A 23,328-nucleotide genomic window follows, 5' to 3' on the forward strand; every position below is an offset into this window, starting at 1 on the left:
CTGTCACAGTTAACTGCCTCCCCACTGAAAACTGCAGGTCCCAGGTACTGACCGGAGATGAATATGGTTTTGGGAGAACAGTAAGATTCCTGCTGATGGCAGTCAGACGCAGAGTGCCTGATAGATAGATAGAGAATTGGCTAACTAACAGAAAGCAGAGAGTCGGGATAAATGGGTCCTTTTCAGGTTGGCAATCGGTGGTTAGTGGTGTGCCACAGGGATCGGTGCTGGGAGCACAACTGTTTACAATATACATAGATGACCTGGAAGAGGGGTCAGAGTGCAGTGTAACAAAATTTGCAGATGACACAAAGATTAGTGGGAAAGCGGGTTGTGTAGAGGACACAGAGAGACTGCAAAGAGATTTAGATAGGTTAAGCGAACAGGCTAAGGTTTGGCAGATGGAATACAATGTCAGAAAATGTGAGGTCATTCATCTTGGAAAAAAACAAAGTAAAAGGGAATATTATTTGAATGGGGAGAAATTACAACATGCTGCGGTGCAGAGGGACCTGGGGGTCCTTGAGCATGAATCCCAAAAAGTTAGTTTGCAGGTGCAGCAGGAAGGCGAATAGAATGTTGGCCTTCATTGCGAGAGGGATGGAGTACAAAAGCAGGGAGGTCCTGCTGCAACTGTACAGGGTATTGGTGAGGCCACACCTGGAGTACTGCGTGCAGTTTTGTTCACCTTACTTAAGGAAGGATATACTGGCTTTGGAGGGGGTACAGAGACGATTCACTAGGCTGATTCTGGAGATGAGGGGGTTACCTTATGATGATAGATTGAGTAGACTGGGTCTTTACTCGTTGGAGTTCAGAAGGATGAGGGGTGATCTTATAGAAACATTTAAAATAATGAAAGGGATAGACAAGATAGAGGCAAAGAGGTTCTTTCCACTGGTCGGGGAGACTGGAACTAGGGGGCACAGCCTCAAAATACGGGGGAGCCAATTTAAAACCGAGTTGAGAAGGAATTTCTTCTCCCAGAGGGTTATGAATCTGTGGAATTCTCTGCCCAGGGAAGCAGTTGAGGCTAGCTCATTGAATGTATTCAAATCACAGATAGATAGATTTTTAACCAATAAGGGAATCAAGGGTTATGGGGAGAGGGCGGGTAAGTGGAGCTGAGTCCACGGCCAGATCAGCCATGATCTTGTTGAATGGCGGAGCAGGCTCGAGGGGCTCGATGGCCTACTCCTGTTCCTAATTCATATGTTCTCTCGACCCCGCCACGGTCTCTAAATTGTCAGACTGCCTATCCGACATATAGTACTGGATGAGCAGAAATGTTCTCCAATTAAATATTGGGACAACCAAAGCCATTGTTTTCAGTCCCCGTCACCAACTCCGTTCCCCAGCCACTTACTCCATCCCTGTCCTGTCTGAGGCTGAACCAAGCTGTTCACAACCTTGGTGCCATATTTGACCCGGAAATCAGCTTCCAACCATTTATCTGCAGCTTAACTAAGACCACCTATTTCCAACTCTGTAACATCGATCGTCTCCAAAACATTGCAATCTGATGTGTTTATGTTGCACTCCTGCACAATTCCCAGCCAGGTTTGTCAGTGCTGTTAAATCCGTGCCACCATTGTTTCTCATTCCCTCAGTAAGCCCCACACTCCCAGCATTGACAGACTTTATCTTTTGGCCGTATTTAAAGCTGCTCCTTGCCCTTGTTTATCTGTCCAAGCTCACACTTCCTTTCAGGATTGTTGCTGCACACAACTCATTGATTTGATTTCCCGCTTCTATTCCTTCTCATGCTGTGATTGACCACAAATGGTTTGTTTGTATATTTGGGTCATCCGGTTCAAACTTCCCGCGCGCCCAACCGTCCCCGCCCCGCGCGGGGGCCCCGCCCACCGGCCCCGCCCCGCCCCGCGCGGCGCTGGGGACCAATCAGAATGGCGAGTGGATGAGGCGGGAACAGCGGAGCGGCGCCGCGGTTGGAGGCGATGGCGGCCGGTGAGCGGAGGCTGAGCCCGGGCCCGGGCGGGCGGGGAGAGGCTGGGGGCCGGGGCCGGGGCCGGGGCCGGGGCCGGCCTGCAGTGAGCGGGGGGCGGACCCGGGCGGGGGATGGATGGATGGGGTTAGGGGGGAGTGGGCTCCAGGGGCCGAGGTGGTGCGGGGGGGGGAGTGTGTGGCGGCAGTGGGCTGGAGGAGGCAGTGAGCGGGGCGGGGCGGGGATAAACTCCCTCCAACACTCCCCAGTCAGGGCAGTAACTGCGGCCAATGCCAATAGTTCCCGGGACAACTCTATCTTCCCTCCTGCAGCACACAGGCTCACAGTCCTGGCTGAGAACGTGGGGCCAATCCTTTCAACCCACATCCCAATATGATCGCTTGTATTCGAGCTGTGACAACAATGTGGGGAAGTGAAGTGACATTGAGCCACCTGTGGACCATGGACGGTAACAGGAGACAGCGCGTGTATACAACACATCATCACCATCACAGGCAGTCCCTCGGGATCGGGGGACACTTGCTTCCACTCTAACACTGAGTTGTCAGGTGACGGAACCGTCCAATTGGGGAATGACAGTCTGTGCCACAGGTGGGACACACAGTGGTTGGAGGAAAGGGTGGCTGGGACTGGTTTGCCGCACGCTCCTTCCGCTGCTTGCGCTTGGTTTCTGCACGCTCTCGGCGACGGGACTCGAGGTGCTCAGCGCCCTCCCGGATGCTCTTCCTCCACTTCGGCTGGTCTTTGGCCAGGGACTCCCAGGTGTCAGTGGGGATGGCGCACTTTATCAGGGAGGCTTTGAGGGTGTCCTGGAAACATTTCCTCTGCCCACCTGGGGCTCGCTTGCCGTGTAGGAATTCCGAGTAGAGCATTTGCTTTGGGAGTCTTGTGTCAGACGTGCGCACAGTGTGGCCCAGCCAACGGAGCTGGTCGAGTGTGGTCAGTGCTTCGATGTTGGCCTGATCGAGAACACTGACGGTGCCTCTGTCCTCCCAGGGGATTTGCAGGATCTTGCGGAGGCAGCACTGGTGGTATTTCTCCAGCGCTTTGAGGTGTCCGCTGTGTTATGTACGGCAAAAGAGTCAGACTGCGCTCAAAGTAAAGTGTGACTTTAATCTTTTATTGCCGGTTTCCAGAATGCCTCTCCAACTGTGAAGCCTCCTTAAATACCTGTGCTCCCAAGGGATTATGGGATCGCTTGGGACTCAAGGGGATGAGCCCTCTGGTGGCTGTACAGAGTAAATACAAGTCCACATATATAACAATATTCCACCCAAAGTCAATAGTGTAACTATTTACAATGCGAGTCGATCTGGGGCCCTTCTTGATCCCCTTGGCGTGAAAGCTGGTGTTGTTGAATCATTTGCTGGGCCCTCGCTGAGCTGCTGTGCAACTGGCCTTGCTGGACTGCCTGGTGTGTTGGGCCCTGCAGGGCTGCTGTGGATGATGGGTTCTGCTTCGTGGTCAACCGTGGTGTCGGTTGCCACTGGTGTGTATGTTGGGGGATCAAAAAAGGTAGGGTCCAAGGTGGGTTGTTCAAGGTATTCCGTGAATCTGAGTTTGATTTGGTCCAAGTGTTTCCGGTGAATGAGTCCATTTGAAAGTTTGACCTGAAACACCCTGCTCTCCTCTTTGGCCACGACAGTGCCGGGAAGCCACTTGGGACCTTGTCCATAATTTAATACAAATATAGGATCATTGATTTCAATCTAGCGCAAATGTGTAACGCTATCATGGTATGCACTTTGTTGAAGCCACCTGCTCTCTACCTGTTCATGTAGGTCAGGGTGAACTAACGAGAGACTTGTCTTAAGTGCTCTTTTCATGAGTAGTTCAGCAGGTGGGATCCCAGTGAGCGAGTAGGGTCTCGTGCGGTAGCTAAGCAGGATTCAGGATAGGCGAGTCTGCAGTGAGCCTTCAGTGACCCTCTTCAAATCCTGCTTGATGGTTTGCATTGCTTTCTCTGCCTGACCGTTGGACGCTGGTTTAAACGGGGCAGATGTGACATGTTTGATCCCGTTGCGGGTCATGAATTCTTTGAACTCAGCACTGGTAAAACATGGCCCGTTGTCGCTCATCAGGACATCGGGTAGGCCGTGTGTGGCAAACATGTTCCGCAAGCTTTCAGTAGTGGCAGCGAATGTGCTAGCCGACATTATCTCACATTCAATCCACTTGGAGTACGAGTCTACAACCACAAAGAACATTTTACTCGAATGGGCCTGCGTAGTCGACGTGTACCCTAGACCACGGTTTGGAGGGCCAAGACCATAAACTTAGCGGCCAATCCCAAGCTACATTGCTTAACTGCGAGAATGTATTACATCTGTGAACGCAGGACTCTTAAGTCCACATTGATACCGGGCCATCACACATGGGGTCTAGCTATCGCTTTCATCATTACGATGCCTGGGTGGGTACTGTGGAGTTCATTGATGAAGGTGTCTCTGTCCTTCTTGGGGACCACTACTCGATTGCCCCACAGAAAGCAGTCTGCTTGTATAGATATTCAAGGTTGGCGTCTCTACAGTCAAAAGTTTGCGAAGTATGGTTTCATGGCAATGCCAAGTACGAAAAAGTCTCGTGAGCATGTGCTCCAAATGTCCTTCAAATTCGCAATGTCCTGCAAGGCGTCTTAGCTCGGCAACATAACTCGCCACTTCCTGCCTTCAGACCTTCTGTCGGTGTAGAACCGGTACCTCGCCATCAGAACGCTTTCCTTCGGGTTCAAATGCTCTCGGACCAGTGTGCATAAATTGTCGTACGATTTCTCCGTGGGTTTTGCTGGAGTGAGCAGATTCTTCTTGTGGCCATGCGTTGGTGCCCCACAGACGGGGAGGAGGATCGCCCTTTGTTTGGCAGCATTCTCTTCCCCATCTAGCTCGTTGGCCACGAAGTATTGGTCGAGTCGCTCCACAAAAGTTTCCCAATCATCTCTCTCCGAGAATTTCTGCAGGATGCCCACTGTTCTCTGCATCTTTGGGTTCACTATCTGTATCTCGTCGCTAGTTGTTATGTATGGAGAAAGAGTCAGTCTGAACACTGAGCTCAAAGTAAAGTGTGACCTTAGTGTCTTATTGCAGGTCTCCAGAGTGCCTCTCCAACCTGTGAGGCCTCCTTAAATACCTGTGCTCCCAAGGGATTATGGGATCCTTGGGACTCCAGGCGATGAGCCCTCTGGTGGCTGTACAGAGTAAATACAAGTTTACATATATAACCAGCTGTATATGGTCCACGTCTCCGAGCCATGTAGGAGGGTGGGTATCACTACTACCCTATAGACCATAAGCTTGATAACAATTTTGAGGTCCTGGTCTTCAAACAATCTCTTCCGCAGACGACTGAAAGCTGCGCTCGTGCACTGGAGACGGAGCTGGACCTCGTCATCGATGTCTGCCCTTGCTGATAGGCTCCCGAGGTAAGGAAAATTGTCCACGTTATCCAAGGCTGCGCTGTGGATTTTGATGACCGGGGGGGGCAGTGCTATGTGACGGGGTCAGGTTGGTGGAGGACCTTTGTCTTACGGATGTTTAGTGTAAGGCCCATGCTGTCATACGCCTCGGTAAAGGTGTTGACCATGGCTTCGAGTTCAGCCTCTGACTGTGCACAGAAGCAAGTGCAGTACCGTATACTTCATGGTAGAAGACAAAAACAGCCCCTTGATTATCCACTGTTTTAAGTTCCTCCTGATATCCCAATAATCACTATCACTAACGAGGAAGTACTCAGTAAAATAATGGGACGAAAGGTGGACAAGTCCCCTGCACCCGATGACTTGCATCCTAGGGTCTCAAAATAAGTGACTGCAGAGATAGTGGATGCATTGGTTGTATTTTAACCAAAATTCCCTGGATTCTGGGGAGGTCCCAGAGGCTGGAAAACTGCAAATGTCACGCCCCTCTTTAAAAAAGGAGGCAGACAGAAAGCAGGAAACTATAGACCAGTTAGCCTAACATCTGTCGTTGGAAAAATGCTGTTGTCCATTCTTAAGGAAGCAGTAGCAGGACATTTTGAAAAGCATAATTCAATTAAGCAGAGTCAGTATGGTTTCATGAAAGGGAAATCATGTTTGACAAATTTGCTGGAGTTCTTTGAGGATGTAATGTGCAGGGTGGCTAAGGGGGAACCAGTGGATGTGGTGTATTTGGATTTCCAGAAGGCATTCGATAAGGTGCCACATAAAAGATTACTGCACAAGATAAAAGTTCACAGGGTTGGGGATAATATATTAGTATGGATAGAGAATTAGCTAACTAATAGAAAACAGAGAGTCGGGATTAATGGGTCATTTTCCGGTTGGTGAACAGTAACTAGTGGGGTGCTGCAGGGATTGATGCTGGGCCTCAACTATTTACAATCTATATTAATGATTTGGATGAAGGGACCAATCCAATGTAGCCAAGTTTGCTGATGATACAAAGATGGGTGGGAAAGCAAATTGTGAGGAGGACACAAAACATCTGCAAAGGGATGTAGACAGGCTGAGTGGGCAAAAATTTGGCAGATGGAGTATAATGTGGGAAAGTGTGAGGTTATTCACTTCGGCAGAATTTTTTTTTTAAAAAGCAAATTATAATTTAAATGGAGAAAAATTGGCAAGTGCTGCAGAAAGCAGATGGGCAATGGCAGACATTTAGAGACGGCATGGATGAATTGCAACAATTGTACATTCCTGACTGGCGTAAAAATAAAAAAGGGAAGGTGGCTCAACCGTGGCTATCAAGGGAAATCAAGGATAGTATTAAAGCCAAGGAAGTGGCATACAAATTGGCCAGAAATAGCAGTGAACCTGGGGACTGAGAGAAATTTAGAACTCAGCAGAGGAGGACAAAGGGTTTCATTGGGGCAGGGAAAATGGAGTACGAGAAGAAGCTTGCAGGGAACATTAAGACGGACTGCAAAAGTTTCAATAGATATGTAAAAAGAAAAAGGTTAGCAAAGACAAGCGTAGGTCTCCTGCAGTCAGAATCAGGGGAAGTCATGACGGGGAACAAAGAAATGGCAGACCAATTGAACAAGTACTTTGGTTCGGTATTCACTAAGGAGGACACAAACAACCTTCCGGATATAAAAGGGGTCAGAGGGTCTAGTAAGAAGGAGGAACTGAGGGAAATCCTTATTAGGTGGGAAATTGTGTTGGGGATATTGATGGGATTGAAGACCGATAAATCCCCAGGGCCTGATGGACTGCATCCCAGAGTACTAAAGGAGGTGGCCTCGGAAATAGCGGACGCATTGACAGTCATTTTCCAACATTCCATAGACTCTGGATCAGTTCCTATCGAGTGGAGGGTAGCCAATGTAACCCCACTTTTTAAAAAAGGAGGGAGAGAGAAAACAGGGAATTTTAGACCGGTCAGCCTGACTTCAGTAGTGGGTAAAATGATGGAATCAATTATTAAGGATGTCATAGCAGCGCATTTGGAAAGAGGTGACATGATAGGTCCAAGTCAGCATGGATTTGTGAAAGGGAAATCATGCTTGACAAATCTTCTGGAATTTTTTGAGGATGTTTCCAGTAGAGTGGACAAGGGAGAACCAGTTGATGTGGTATATTTGGACTTTCAGAAGGCTTTCGACAAGGTCCCACACAAGAGATTAATGTGCAAAGTTAAAGCACATGGGATTGGGGGTAGTGTGCTGACATGGATTGAGAACTGGTTGTCAGACAGGAAGCAAAGAGTAGGAGTAAATGGGGACTTTTCAGAATGGCAGGCAGTGACTAGTGGGGTACCGCAAGGTTCCGTGCTGGGGCCCCAGCTGTTTACATTGTACATTAATGATTTAGATGAGGGGATTAAATGTAGCATCTCCAAATTTGGGATGACACTAAGTTGGGTGGCAGTGTGAGCTGCGAGGAGGATGCTATGAGGCTGCAGAGTGACTTGGATAGGTTAGGTGAGTGGGCAAATGCATGGCAGATGAAGTATAATGTGGATAAATGTGAGGTTATCCACTTTGGTGGTAAAAACAGAGAGGCAGACTATTATCTGAATGGTGACAGATTAGGAAAAGGGGAGGTGCAACGAGACCTGGGTGTCATGGTACATCAGTCATTGAAGGTTGGCATGTAGGTACAGCAGGCGGTTAAGAAAGCAAATGGCATGTTGGCCTTCATAGCAAGACGATTTTAGTCCAGGGGCAGGGAGGTGTTACTACAGTTGTACAGGGCCTTGGTGAGGCCACACCTGGAGTATTGTGTACAGTTTTGGTCTCCTAACTTGAAGGACATTCTTGCTATTGAGGGAGTGCAGCGAAGGTTCACCAGACTGATTCCCGGGATGGCGGGACTGACCTATCAAGAAAGACTGGATCAACTGGGCTTGTATTCACTGGAGTTCAGAAGAATGAGAGGGGATCTCATAGAAACGTTTAAAATCCTGATGGGTTTAGACAGGTTAGATGCAGGAAGAATGTTCCCAATGTTGGGGAAGTCCAGAACCAGGGGTCACAGTCTAAGGATAAGGGGTAAGCCATTTAGGACCGAGATGAGGAGAAACGTCTTCACCCAGAGAGTGGTGAACCTGTGGAATTGCCTTCCACAGAAAGTTGTTGAGGCCAATTTGCTGAATGTATTCAAAAAGGAGTTGGATGAAGTCCTTACTACTTGGGGGATCAAGGGGTATGGCGAGAAAGCAGGAAGGGGGTACTGAAGTTGCATGTTCAGCCATGAACTCATTGAATGGCGGTACAGGCTAGAAGGGCCGAATGGCCTTGTCCTGCACCTATTTTCTATGTTTTTTCTAGAACAGAGGGATAAAGACGGAGAAGATAGAATGAGAATAAACTAGCAAGAAATATAACCACATACTGTCAGAGTTTCTACAGTTATATCAAAAGGAAACGATTAGCTAAAGTAAATGTTGGTCCCTTAGAGAATGAGACTGGGGAATTAATAATGGGAAACGGAAATGGCAGAGTCTTTGGACAAATATTTTGTATCGGACTTCACGGTAGAGGACACTAAAAACATCCCAATAATTGATAATCGAGCTATTGTGGGGTGGGGGTGGGGTTGGGTGGGGGGAGACTTGTAATAATAACTATCACTCGACCATAAGCTTGGTGCCAGATTTGAGGGCCTGATCTTCGAACACTCTCTTCCGAAGGCTGCACTGGTGCACTGGAGGCGGTGTTGAACCTCCTCGTCGATATCTGCTGTTGCTGATAATAAGCTCCCGACGTATGGAAAGTGGTCCATGTTCTCCAGGGCTGCGCTGTGGATCTTGATGACTGGGGGCCAGTGCTGTGTGGCGGGGTCAGGTTGGTGGAAGACCTTTGTCTTACGGATGTTTAGTGTAAGGCCAATGCTTTTGTACTCCTTGTTGATGATGTTGACGATGACTTGGAGTTCAGCCTCTGAATGTGCACAGCACAAGCGTCATCCACGTACTGTAGTTCGACGACAAAGGATGCGATACCCACCCTCCTGTATGGCTCATATACCGTACACACCTCACTTTGCTGGAGAAATACCACCAGCGATGCCTCCGCAAGATCCTCAAATCTCCTGGGAGTACAGACGCACCAACATCAGTATCCTCAATCAGCCCAACATCCCCAGCATTGAAGCACTGACCACACTCGACCAACTCCGTTGGCCAGGCCACATTGTCCGCATGCCCGACAAAAGACTCTCAAATAGAGCGCTCTACTCTGAACTCCTACATGGCAAGCGAGCCCCAGGTGGGCAGAGCTTTCTCCTAGATCTTTCCTGGACACAGATGCATTTCTAAACAGCCAAACAAACCTGTTGACAAGCCATTGCTCTTTTACATAGAAACATAGAAATCTACAATGTAGAAGGAGGCCATTTCGACCTATCGTTCTCGTGCCGGCTGACAAGAGCTACATGGCCCTCGGTCAGCAGCCCTGAAGGTTCCAGATAAACCAATGAATATGGCGGAAAGGTAAAGAGCACCCAGCCCAACCAGTCCGCCCCCACACAATCGCAACACCCCTTGCACCAAAACATTCTACACACCACCCCAACCGGAGCCATGTGATCTCCTGGGAGAGGCAAAAACCAGATAACTCAGGCCAATTGGGGGAAAAAAATCTGGGAAAATTCCTCTCCGACCCATCTAGGCAATCAAAACTAGTCCAGGAGATCACCCTGGCCATATTCGATTCCCTGCAGCACTTGCCACCGTATCTGTTATCTCTTGAATAAAAAGTCAGACTAGATGCTGCAAGTTCAAAGTAAGTGTGACCGTAATCCTTTATTACAGATCTCGGAGTGCCTCTCCACCCTATGATGCCTCCTTATATACAGGTGCTCCCAAGGGATTGTGGTTATACAGTCCAGGCAACTCCTGTATCTCCTCTGAACCCTCTTTAGTGCAATCACACCTTCCCTGTAATATGGTGACCTGAACTGCATGCAGTACTCCAGCTATGGCCTAACTAGTGTTTTATATAGTTCAAGCATAGCCTCCCTGCTCTTATATTCTATGCCTTGGCTAATAAAGGCAAGTATTCCATGTGCCTTCATAACCACCTTATCCACCTGCCCTGCTACCTTCAGTGATCTGTGGACATGCATTCCAAGGCCCCTCTTCCTCGACACCTCTATGTCCTACCATTTATTGTGTATTCCATTGCCTTGTTAGCCATCCTCATGCATTACCTCACGCTTCTCCGGATTGAATTCCATTTGCCACTTTTCTGCCCACCTGACCAGTTAATTTATATCGTCCTGCAGTCTACAACTTTCTTCTTTATCAACCACAGTCAATTTTTGTATCATCTACAAACTTCTTAATCATACCCCCTACATTAAATTCCAAATCATTGACATATAGGCAAGGGACCTAGTACTGAGCCCTGCGCTGCTCCACTGGAAACAGCCTTCCCATCACAAAAACACCCATTGACCATTATTACACTTTGCTTCCTGCATCTGAGATTTTTTTGGATCCAATATTTCTTCCTTTTTCCTCAACCACAGATACCCCTCTACTATGGTTAACATGGCCCTCAGCTGTGTCCGGTCTATTTCCCTCATTTGTGCTCTCACCCCATCCCCACTCTCTCAGCCCAACCTGCTCAACCTTTCTTTATATGACAACTCCTTCATCTCAGGAATCAATCTCGTGAACCTTCTCTGAACTGCCTCCAATGCAAGTATATCCTTCCTTAAATAAGGAGAGCAAAACTGTAAGCAGTACTCCAGGTGTGGTTTTACCAACGCCTTGTACAGTTGTAGCAGGACTTCCTTACTGTTATAGTCCATTCCCTTTGCAATAAGGGCCAACATTCCATTTGCCTTCCTAATTATTTGCTGTACCTGCATGGTAACCTTTTGTGTTTCATGTACAAGGACCCGCAGATCCCTCTGTACCGCAGCATTTTGTAATCTCTCCCCATTTAAATAATTTAATATCCTTCAGGACTGGGACAGCTCGGTCAGTAGTGGTGCTACCGAGCCACTCTTGGTGATGGACATTGGAGTTCCCCACCCAGAGTACATTCTGTGCCCTTGCTGCTCTCAGTGCTTCTTCCAAATGGTGTTCAACATGGAGGAGTACTGATCATCAGCTGAGGGAGGGCAGTCGGTGATAATCAGCAGGAGGTTTCCTTGCCCATGCTTGACCTGAAGCCATGAGACTTCACGAGGTCCTTAGTTAATGTTGACGACTCCCAGGGCCACTCCCTCCCAACTGTATACCACTGTGCCATCACTTCAGGTGGGTCTATCCTGCCGGTGGGACACAGGACATACCCAGAGATGGTGATGGAGGAGTCTGGGACATTGGCTGGAAGATTTGATTCTGTAAGTAGGACTATGTGAGGTTGTTGCTTGACTAGTCTGTGGGACAGCTCTCCCAATTTTGGCACAAGTTCCCAGATGTTAGTGAGAGGGACTTTGCTGGTTGACTGGGCTGGGTAATCCTTTGTCGCGTCTGAAGCTGGTGCTGAGGTAGATGCTGCCGGTTTTATTATTATTATTGTTTTCTGAAGTGGTTTGTTACAACTGAGTGGCTTGCTGAGCCTTTTTTAAGAGGCCAGTTAAGAGTCAACCACATTGCTGTGGGACTGGAGTCACATATAGGCCAGACATATATAAGGGCGGCAGATTTCCTTCCCTAAAGGACATTAGTGAACCACATGGGTTTTTACGACAATCATGGAGTTTCATGGTGACCATTCCTGACATTAGCTTTTTATTCCAGATTTTATTTATTTATGTAATTACTGACCGAATGCGATCAAGCTTGACTCCTAAATAGGAGGGTTTTGGGCATGGTTTACTTCAGTGCCGCAAAATGAGACTTTCAAAGCTTGGTTTTCTTGATGGGTGTTGAGGTGGAATGTCGAGGTGTCAGTCTCTTGATTTGTCTGAAGTTGCCATCGGTGGAAGTAAGCCTCCATCCTCTGTAAATAACTGGTAAGGGTCACTTCGGTGATGGACAGCCTCTCCAGCACTTTATAACTAGTACAGAGGAAGGAGATCGGGCAGTAGCTGGAGGATTCACAAGTGTTCTTCCCCTGCTTCAGGAGGGCAATTAATTTAGTCTCCCTCCAAACTGGTGGAATTTTACCGGTTGCCAGTACCTCAGAGAAGGAGGTCAACTATATCTTTGCTTTGGGTCCCAGTGCTTTTAAGAATTTGGGGTAAACACCATTTGGACCAACAGCTTTTCCAGGTTTGATTGTTGACGGGGCTGTTTTGTGCACTGACTTAAGACTGGATCAAAATTCTGAAACAAAAGGTAGATGCAATCCATTAACATTTTATTCTGAAAGATTGTTTTGATTTGGCTTAACTCACTATATTGACATGAATTTCTATATTGGTATCAATCACTAACTTAGTTTGAATGACTATATTTGATAATATAGTTACCATGTATATCGAGTTGGAATCCGCTTGAAGATCACTTGATTTCTGTAATTTAAAACAAATGGTTGGAATCAGATGGAGGATGCAGACTGTATCCATTAAATATGAGTCCATGTAGCTTGTCGTAGAAACATGGAAAATAGATTTAGGAGTAGGCCATTCGGCCCTTCGAGCCTGCACCACCATTCAATATGATCATGGCTGATCATGCATTTCAGTACCCCATTCCTGCTTTCTCTCCATACCCCTTGATCCCTTTAGCCGAGAGGGCCACATCTAACTCCCTTTTGAATATATCTAACGAACTGGCCCCAACAACTTTCTGTGGCAGAGAATTCCACATGCCCACAACTCTCTGAGTGAAGAAGTTTCTCCTCATCTCGGTCCTAAATGGCTTACCCCTTATCTTTAGACTGTGTCCCCTGGTTCTGGACTTCCCTAACATCGAGAACATTCTTCTTGCATCTAACCTGTCCAATCCCGTCAGAATTTTATATGTTTCTAAGAGATCCCCTCTCATTCTTCTAAATTCCATTAATGAGATGTCTGTCTCATCGGAGAACTCTGCAATGGGTGGTGTGATCTAATCTGATACACATGCTTCTGAAATGAAGAGAGTAACTCTCTCTGATATTTGCCGTGCTACTTCTCCACATGGCTACAGATTGGTACAGGCAGCTTTCTCCGAGGGCCATAGGTGGGATGGCAATATCTGCTCCATCACTCCTCTGAAGCCTGAGGTGGCTCACATGCACCTGATCCTTGGATCTGAACGTCACTGCGAATATAGCAGATGCTGTAGAGCTTGGTGCCCGATGCAGGGTGTAATAAGCCTGCAGCTGAGCCCCAGTCTGTCAGGTGAGTGAGAGAGGCTTTTAAAATGGATCCTGCTTTTTCACCTACAAAACAAGTATATTCTGCTTGTTTCACTTAAAACAGCATGTGTTCTACCTGCTCAAAATAAACCCTGTCCAAGGGCAGTTGTGATAGCTGCTGATGTTGCCCCCATAAAGACATGACATAGGATTACATTGAATATATGGCACAGAAACAGACCATTTGGCCCAACCAGTCCATGCCAGCGTTTATGCTCCACTCGAGCTTCCTCCCGTCTTTCCTCATCTAAATTTATCAATATTACCCTCTATTCCCTTCTCCCTCATATGCTTGTCTCGCCTCCCCTTAAATGCATCGATACTATTCGTTTCAACCACTCCCTGTGGTAGCGAGTTCCACATTCTCACCATTCTCTCGGTAAAGAAGTTTCTTTTGAATTCCTTATTGGATTTCTTGATGACTATCTTATATTAATGGCCTCTAGTTATGTTCTTACCCACAAGTGGAAACATTTTCTATCCACTCTATCAAAACCGTTCATAAATTTAAAGCCCTCTATGAAACTACCCCTCAGCCGAAGTTTTTCAAGAGAAAAGAGACCCAGCCTGTTCATTCTTTCTTGATAGGTATACACTTGCATTTCTGGTATCATCCTTGTAAACCTTCTCTGCACCCCCTCCAGTGCTTCTTTATTTCCTTGTTATAATATGACGACCAGAACTGTATGCAATACCCTAAGGGCTGAAAATTCCATTTTTGGACATAGCGGTATTTTGTTTTAATGACTCCACTACTGCTACAAGGACAGTCATTTTCCAACATTCCATCGACTCTGGATCAGTTCCTATGGAGTGGAGGGTAGCCAATGTCACCCCACTTTTTAAAAAAGGAGGGAGAGAGAAAACAGCGAATTATAGACCGGTCAGCCTGACATCGGTAGTGGGTAAAATGATGGAATCCATTATTAAGGATGTCATAGCAGCACATTTGGAAAGAGGTGACATGATGGGTCCAAGTCAGCATGGATTTGTGAAAGGAAAATCATTCTTGACAAATCTTCTGGAATTTTTTGAGGATGTTTCCAGTAGAGTGGACAAGGGAGAACATAGAAACATAGAAAATAGGTGCAGGAGTAGGTCATTCAGCCCTTCTAGCCTGCCTACCTGTGTGAAAGTGATTCAGGCAGCTTCAGTCAGCTCAGCGGTGTGGCGTCGTTCCTGCGAATGGGAGGGAGGGAGGGTCAGTCGGGCAGTAAACAGGCAGCAAGCAGCCTTCCACTTGAGGTGGAAACCTTACAGTCAGCTCAGCGGTGTGGCGTCGTTCCCGCGAACGGGAGGCAGGGAGGAGGCAGCCGTTCCCGACGGCGGGCGGGAGGGAGGGAGTGAGGGCCCGACCGACCGACCGCAGCGGGGGCCGGAGGCAGCCGACGCCGGGCGGGGGGGGAAGGAGGCAGTGAGAAGGCTGCAGGAAGCCTTAGTGCTGATCATATAAGGGCGATGTGCTTTTATTAAAAAATGTTCAAAAATTAAACAGCTACAAAGAACTACAAAAATGGCCGAGTGCCAATGTTTCCTTCACACTGCGCGTGCGCGAACACTCCAATGCGCATGCGCAGGGTTGCCGGCGTGAAAAAAACTAATTTAAATGGTACCCGCCCCCTCCCACTTCAAAAATCGGCGCGAGTGGTAGGCTCCGCCCCCCTGGGCACCGCAACAAGCTGCCATGGCGCTGCAGGGCGCTCCAGAATCGCGCGTTTTTCTTCAGGCGCCATTTTTGGTGCAAAAAACGGGCGCCCAGCTCGGAGGGGGCGCCCGTTTTGTAGCGTGTGGAAACTTGGGGCCCTTATTACTAATCTCCTTATCCAATGTCATGTGCACCTGTTCCAGCTTCCTGGTAAATATTGAAGCAAAATAATGATTGAATATTTCTGCCATCTCTCTGTCATTACTGGTGGTATTATCTCATCCACCCCTTAATGGCTCTATTCCCATCCCAACCTTCCTTTTATTATTATATGTCAGATGCTGCCTGACCCGCTGAGATTTCCAGCATTTTCTGCTTTTATTCCAGATTCCAGCATCTGCAGTATTTTGCTTTTGTGTTTCCTTTTTTTGTTGATGTGCCTGTAAAATATTTTACTATGTTGTTTTATGTTCCTTGATCATTTAATTTCATAGTTCCTCTTTGCCTTTATTTGCCTTCTCACCTAATCTTTTCCTATTCTCCTTTATCATACACTCTCCTGCTGTCTATGTACTTAATGTACGCCTTTTTCTTTACCCTCAATTGTTACCTCATGGCTTTATTCATCCATGGAGTCCCATTAGTGTTTAGTTTGTTCTTTCCTTTTAGCGGAATATATTGTCCCTGCATTCTGTTGATCATTTTAAATGCTTCCCATTGTTTATCTACATCATTTTTTCCCCAATATTGTTGCCCATTTTATTCTCCCAAGTTCTATTCTCAGCCCTTCAAAATCAGCTTTTCTTCAGTCTATTACCCTGGTAGTCATCATACTTATGTCCTTCTCAATTATCATAAAGCGTATTATATTATGGTCACTATTGCCTAGATGCTCCCTTACTTTTACTTCTCTTATCTGCTCTGGTTCATTACTAGATCCAATAGCGAATGCTCCCTTGTTGGGCTCTTTATATATTGGGTTAGAAAGGAGTCCTGTACACATTGTAGAAACTCCATTCCCTTATCCCCTTTACCTACCTCTTCTTAAACAGCGCCATTGCAGTCAATGGAGAAATACGCAGAAAACCATACTGTTGAGTCAAGGTCAAGGTCCACTACCTTCAGCTGCACATGGCCACCTGGTTTTAATCTTTAATGCGGGCAGAAACGGACTTGCTAAAACTGTCCTGCTCTGTTTTAGCGACTGCCTTGAGCTTCCTGGCACTTTGATGAACAAAAGCTGTCAATGTTGCTGGTGACACGCCATCCTAACTTAAGTAGACTCTTGTGATAAATTCATTGGTGTAGTGTGCCTGTCTACCTGGTCTGAGGGGCCAGAGGCTTAGTTTTCTCACCTGCAGTGAATTTCTCTGCTGGGATCTGGATTTTATGCTTTAAGTCACACTAACTCCCAAGTGTAACTTGAATTGACTTAAACGTGGAAGTTTTCTGCCGGCTCCCATTTTATACCCATCACTGCCAAACATGCCCACCAGAGGTGTGGACACACACTATGTCCACCCATATCTGGGGCCATCTTATAATATGCAAATGACTCAATTACACCATCTGATCTATTTGTTTCTCACTTGCCCCATGGTGACACTAGGTGCCAGGGTTAACTACTTGCCCCGGTATGTGTAGGGTGGTGGAGAAGTCATTTCAATTACAAAAGCCCATCATTTGATTGTATTCGATTCTGTGCCTTGTTTTTAAAATGTACCTTTGTACAACTTTTAACAGGCAGCACAGAGGCTATTGATTGTGCGATGCTGGGCAGGTCCATCAGGAACTTCCACAGCCAATCTCTGCTCCTCCTCTGGGAGCACACACCTGGAAACTGCAAATAATCCTGTGACTAAAAAATGGGCGAGGGTCATGGGTGCCTTCTTGTCGTGGCACAGGTCCCGCTGTGCCGAAAACATGCCAACATTCCGCAAAAGTGGTGAATGGTTGTTTATCGGACTGGAGGAAGGTCTACGGTGGTGTTCCCCAGGGGTTGGTATTAGGACCACTGCTTTTCTTGATATATACTTATGACTTGGACTTGGGTGTACAAGGTACAATTTCACAATTTGCAGATGGCGTAAAACTAGGAAGTATAGTGAACTGCGAGGATGATAGAGATAGACTTCAAGAGGACATAGACAGGCTGGTGGAATGGGCGGACACGTGGCAAATGAAATTTAATGCAGAAAAGTGCAAAGTGATGCATTTTGGTAGGAAGAACGAGGAGAGGCGATATAAACTAAAGGGTACAATCCTAAAAGGAGTGTATGAACAAAGAGACCTGGAGGCATATGTGCACAAATTGTTGAAGGTGGTCGGGCAGGTTGACAAAGTGGTTAAAAGCATATGGCATCCTGGGCTTCATAAATAGAGGCATAGGGACTGAAATTGCCCCTTTAAGGCCCGTCACCACCGCAAATCGGTGGCCACGCTGCGGAGTGGAGTGGCCATTGACTTTTGGCAGCTAACCCAGTTGCCCTCCCAAGTTTTCCCGGTGGTGCCCCGATCCTGCCCTTACCGTTCCTCTGTTGCTGATCGGTGTTAAGCACATCATCACCGTGCGCACCGCCGATCTAACCCCACGACGGCGACATTCTCTTTGGCGCACCCGGCGGTGCCAAAACAACCTTTTTGCAGTGGTCCAGTGAGGCTGTGGCCTTCTGCAGTGCCGGTGTGGCTTCCCTTAAAGGGGAGGACGCACTGCCGCCATGTTTTTTTTTGTTGGCCGACCGCCAGGTTGACCCGACAATTATGCCCCTGGGTTCGGCTGGGCCGCCAACTCCCTCTTGGGTGGCAGGCCGCTGGCCTCGCCGAAACCCTCAACCAAAGTTTAAAAATGCAGAGGATCTCCCCTTTAAGTGAAGGGGAGAGCTGTGGTGATGTGGCGCTGCGATAACACCATCGCGGCGGTGAATACGCACCGCCCCCAACTTGCGCCCCTCAGTTGTTGTCACCGCCTCCATTATGTCTTTGCCCCTCAGGTGTAGTCACTGACCCCATTATGTCTTTGCCCCTCAGGTGTAGTCACTGACCCCATTATGTCTTTGCCCCTCAGGTGCAGTCACTGCCCCCATTATGTCTTTGCCCCTCAGGTGTAGTCACCGACCCCATTATGTCTTTATCCCTCAGGTGTTGTCACTGACCGCATTATGTCTTTGCCCCTCAGGTGTAGTCACTGACCCCATTATGTCTTTGCCCCTCAGGTGTAGTCACTGACCCCATTATGTCTTTGCCCCTCAGGTGTAGTCACTGACCCCATTATGTCTTTGCTCCTCAGGTGCAGTCACTGACCCCATTATGTCTTGACCCCATTATGTCTTTACCCCTCAGGTGTAGTCACTGACCCCATTATGTCTTTGCCCCTCAGGTGTAGTCACTGACCCCATTATGTCTTTGCCCCTCAGGTGTAGTCACTGACCCCATTATGTCTTTGCCCCTCAGGTGTAGTCACCGCCCCCATTATGTCTTTGCCCCTCAGTTGTTGTCACCGACCCCATTATGTCTTTGCCCCTCAGGTGTAGTCACTGACCCCATTATGTCTTTACCCCTCAGGTGTAGTCACCGCCCCCATTATGTCTTTATCCCTCAGGTGTAGTCACCGCCCCCATTATGGCCGACTTCTGGATGGAAACAAAAAAAAACTAAGAGCAGAATTTCCTGAACGAGTCGACCTCAACCGCAACTGCGGTAAAAAAACATCGAAACAGGCCAATTCTGGGCACCGCACTTTAGGAAGGATGTGAAGGCCTTAGAGAGGGTGCAGAAAAGATTTACCAGAAACATTCCAGGGATGAGAGACTTTAGTTACTTCGCTCGACTGGAGAAGCTGGGGTTGTTCTCCTTAGAGCAGAGAAGGTTGAGAGGACAGTTGATAGAGGTGTTCAAAATCATGGGGGTCCGGACAGAATAGATAGAGAGAAACTGTTCCCATTGGCGGGAGCGCTGAGAACCAGAGGACACAGATTTAAGGTGATTGGCAAAAGAACCAAAGGCGATATGAGGGAAAACTTTTTTACGCAGCGAGTGGTTGGGATATGGAATGCGCTGCCTGAAAGGGGGGTGGAGGCAGATTCAATTGTGGCTTTCAAAAGGGAATTGGATAAGTACCTGAAGGAAAATAAATTGCAGGGCTACAGGGAACGGGTGGCTGTGTGGGACGTGCTTAAGTGCTCTTCCAGAGAGCCAGCACAGGCTCAACAGGCCGAATGGCCTCCTTCTGCGCTTTAACCATTCTATGACTTTAATTGGAAAAACCCAGCGATTGAGTCTTCAACTAGCGTACTGTAGAAGGGCTTCATTGGGCCTCCTTTTAGGCTAAGGTGTTGATATTATGGTCCAAAGGGATATGGACATGAGAAACCTCAAGCCAGCAGAAGTGTTCTATGCAGGATGAAGAGGAAGGGCTCTACTCAGGTCAGGATCTGCAGAGCTTGTATATTGAGATGTGGGCCACGTTCCCAACAAATGGTTCTGTGTATTTGGACCACTACAGTGGTGGGAATTGGGAGTTCTCTGTATGAAGGGAGTCCTATGTTACCGGCCTGATAGTTACCTTCTTGGAGAGATGAGGTTTAATCTGTCTTTGGTTTGCATAGAGTTCAGAACCAGTCGGTGCCAATAAAGTCTTGTTGCTGGTTGGTGGTGCTAAATTCTTAAAGGGTAAAAAGCGCCTCAGTGATGATTGGTGCTGGTGACCTCTTGGTGCCGACTGATGCTGGTGAGTCCATTGTGTTGGTTGAAGTTGCTGATCCTTCAGTTCTCGGCAATGCTGGTGTTTCTCAAGCACTTGTTCAGTCTTGCTTTGTCCTGAAATGAAGCGTCTAGTTTGGTATTTTCTGGAGGTACATGCTTCTCTGTTGGCAGATCTCAACTCCTTGGGCTTCTGGGAAAACTGAAAAAAGAAAAGCAAGAAATCCAGATAGGTCACTTTAGGCAACAGCATATTTGGTACTTTAGTGTCTCTCAACAATCTAAGGTGTCTCTGTCTTGGCTCAGTTGGTAGCACTCTCATCTCTGAATCAGAAGGTTGTGTGTTCAACATAAGAACATAAGAATTAGGTACAGGAGTCGGCCATTTGGCCCCTCGAGCCTGCTCCGCCATTCAGTAAGATCATTGCTGATCTTGTACCTCGACTCCACTTTCCCGCACTATCCCCATATCCCTCGATTGCCTTAATATCCAAAAATCTATCGATCTCTGTCTTGAACATACTCAACGACTGAGCCTCCACATTCAAGTCTAGAGAACGATCTCTGTGCTGGAACGGACAGGCCCAAAGCTCACCCAATATCGGGCTTCTCATTTACACCAAACCGACGAGCTGCAGACACCTGCTCGGATCTCCCCAGGCAGCACGGCGTTGAAGAGTATTTGAATTTGTGGTTACTGCATCAGGTATAGGTCTCGGGAGAAGGGGATGTGCCCGGGAGAGGGGGGGAAATCTAGACAGGTGCGGGGGCACTCCTGCACCTGTCGGCTCCACATTCATGTAAGTATTTATTTTAAACTTCCCTTTTGCTGGTGGCCTCCAGCGGCTCCATTGAGGGGTGCTGGTTAGGCTGCAGGAAGACCTGGTTTTCTTGAATGCAGCCGGCCTGGTGCCAGCTGTGTTCAGGCAAACCAATTTGGTAAAGGAAGCATCAACCAGGCACTCGGCCCCTGATTTGCAAATGCAAAGGACTAATGGCTGTTTCAGACGTGGGCCTTGGACGCCTCTTTTGATGCCTATACCAATATGGCGGGTGGTGCACACCCAACATGCAATATACACGTGCTGCTTGACCACTGCACTGGACACTTAGGTGCCCGTTTTATGCCTGTAAAATGGACCCAACGTCATCGAATTTCTAGGCCATATTACTTTAAATACTCCAGGAACATTAACAAAAGACTGGCACTGGGCCAACCAACTCGACTCACTTGTGTGCGTCCGGGAAGAGAGATGTTTTCATAATTGGGTGCTGGCAATGTAGTGGCAGTGTGGACAGACGGGGCTGTAAAGGAAATCACAGAATGTCACCAACACCGAGTGTAGATAGGAACACGCAAACATGGAGGTTGGGGAAAGGCCATTGGGTGGTCCCAAAGTTCTCACAAACCCAAACTGTACTGTGTCGTCCGTAGCCCATAACACTTCTTTCACCAAAATAATCGACCCAACTCTCTCTTTAATTCGCTGACACTCTCGCCCTTCAATGACTCAAACAATAGAAAAATACTGCGGATACTGGAAATCTGAAATAAAAACAGAAAACGCTGGAAATACTCAGACAGCACCTATGAATGCCCATCTTTCCCTGGCTGTGTACTTGCTTAAAAGCTGTTCATCCCTAACCCCTTCCAGTTCTGACACAAGGTCATCACCCTGAAACGTTAACTCTGTTTCTCGCTCCACAGTTGCTGCCTGACCTGCTGAGTGTTTCCAGTATTTTCTGTTCTTATCCCTTCAATGACTATGGGCAGCTGATCCAGATGTGGTAGAGTTACCGTGAAATATTTATTTAAACATACAGGATTGCAGTCTCCCGAACCATGCCTGTCTGATACAGAAGACAAGAGCAGCTCCAGCAATGAGAGTAAGTCCCAGCACAGCCCCCATACCGATCCAGACAATCGTCAGGTCTTCATCCATTTGCACGTTAGGATCTGTGAAAGTGAGAGGGACATGTTAGGGACCGGACTTACAGAATAAGGTATTTGCCATCAAATATTGGACCTTTACCAGCCCTGAACCACAAGGTGATGTCAGACGCAGATATAATATTATTACAATGTGAACTGTACTTACTGGTTACATTGAGCTGGGTTCCGTTCCCGCTGATATCGCCCCACACTTTACAGTAATAGGCGGCAGTGTCACTGGGCTGCACGTCTGTGACTGTCAGAATGAAGCTGTTATTGGAGGTGTCTCTGGAAGGCTGGAGACGGTCAGTGGAACCTGGGCTCCCTCGTGTGCTGCCACTTGCCTCATGTGTTAAAACCCACTCCATATCTTGCCCCAGGAGTTGCCGGTACCAGTGGACATCGGTGTCGCTCACGCTGGTGTTCCACATGTTGCACTGTAACCGCGCCGTGTGACCCTCTGTGACACGTTCCAGGCTCGGAGACTGGGTCAGGACAGGGACAACTGCACCTTTAATGGGAAAAATATCAATCACTTAAAAACCGGTCTGAAGGTTACAAAATGTTCCCGATATTTAAAGGGACAGTCCAGGCAGTACAAGTTAGACAGAGATCAATCCTGGAGCAGTGCGGTTAGTCTGTTACTGATTCCGATCCAAATTGTGGAAAACCTGTGCTGTGAACCCTGCCTTTTATTTGAACAAGTTCACCAATAGAAGAGCAAGTTCTTTTTCTTTTCATCCACCGGCTGGCACGGTTACAATGGGCCGAATGGTGTCCTTCGGTGCTGTCTGATTCTACCATGGAAACTGGTAAAGGGAGACCTGGGGCGGGAACAACAACTGGTATTTATATAGCGCCTTTAATGCAGTAAAAGGTCCCAAGGCACTTCACAGGAATGTTATTAGACAAAAAAATTAACCGAGCCACAGAAGGAGAAACTAGGGCAGGTGGTTAAAGAGGTAGGTTTTAAGGAACATCTTAAAGGAAGAAGGAGAGGTGGAGAGGTTTAGGCAGGGAGTTCCAGAGCTTGGGGTCAGGCAACAGAAGGCATGGCCACCAATGGTGGAGCGATTATAATCAGGGATGCTCAGGAGGACAGAATTAGAGGAGCGCAGACATCTCGAGGGTTTGTAGGGCTGGAGGAGATTACAGAGATAGAGAGGGCACGGCCATGGAGGGATTTGAAAACAAGGATGAGAATTGTAAAATCGAGGCGTTGCTTAACCGGGAGCCAATGTAGCTCAACGAGCACAGGGGTGATGGGTGGGTGGGACTTGGTGCGAGTTAGGACACCATCAGCCGAGTTTTGGATGACCTCAAGCTTACGAAGGACAGAATGTGTGAGGCGAGCCAGGAGATGGA

General features: G+C 47.7%; 1 protein-coding gene and 1 long non-coding RNA gene across 5 annotated transcripts in view; one reads left to right on the forward strand and one right to left on the reverse strand.

The window, feature by feature from the left end:
* Positions 1–1,904: 1,904 nt before the first annotated feature.
* The window catches only part of LOC139250296 (uncharacterized), a 169,533-nt gene continuing 148,109 nt past the window's right edge, over positions 1,905–23,328 (forward strand). For 3 of the 4 annotated variants that reach the window (XM_070872785.1, XM_070872789.1, XM_070872788.1), the window contains exons 1-3: positions 1,905–1,968; positions 5,304–5,384; positions 9,076–9,229. In XM_070872785.1, the coding sequence (XP_070728886.1) occupies positions 9,166–9,229 (64 nt within the window). In that variant the 5' untranslated portion in view covers positions 1,905–1,968; positions 5,304–5,384; positions 9,076–9,165. The remainder of the gene's footprint in view (positions 1,969–5,303; positions 5,385–9,075; positions 9,230–23,328) is intronic. The other variant, XM_070872787.1, reaches the window with a different exon arrangement.
* On the reverse strand, positions 12,130–21,863 carry LOC139250298 (uncharacterized). Its single transcript, XR_011591288.1, has 4 exons — positions 21,262–21,863; positions 19,894–20,232; positions 12,816–12,857; positions 12,130–12,669 (listed from the first exon to the last, which is right to left on the reverse strand). It is a non-coding gene; the product is annotated as an uncharacterized lncRNA (long non-coding RNA).

Source organism: Pristiophorus japonicus, unplaced genomic scaffold (genome assembly GCF_044704955.1).
Source record: "Pristiophorus japonicus isolate sPriJap1 unplaced genomic scaffold, sPriJap1.hap1 HAP1_SCAFFOLD_367, whole genome shotgun sequence".
Classification (NCBI taxonomy): Eukaryota; Metazoa; Chordata; class Chondrichthyes; family Pristiophoridae; genus Pristiophorus; species Pristiophorus japonicus.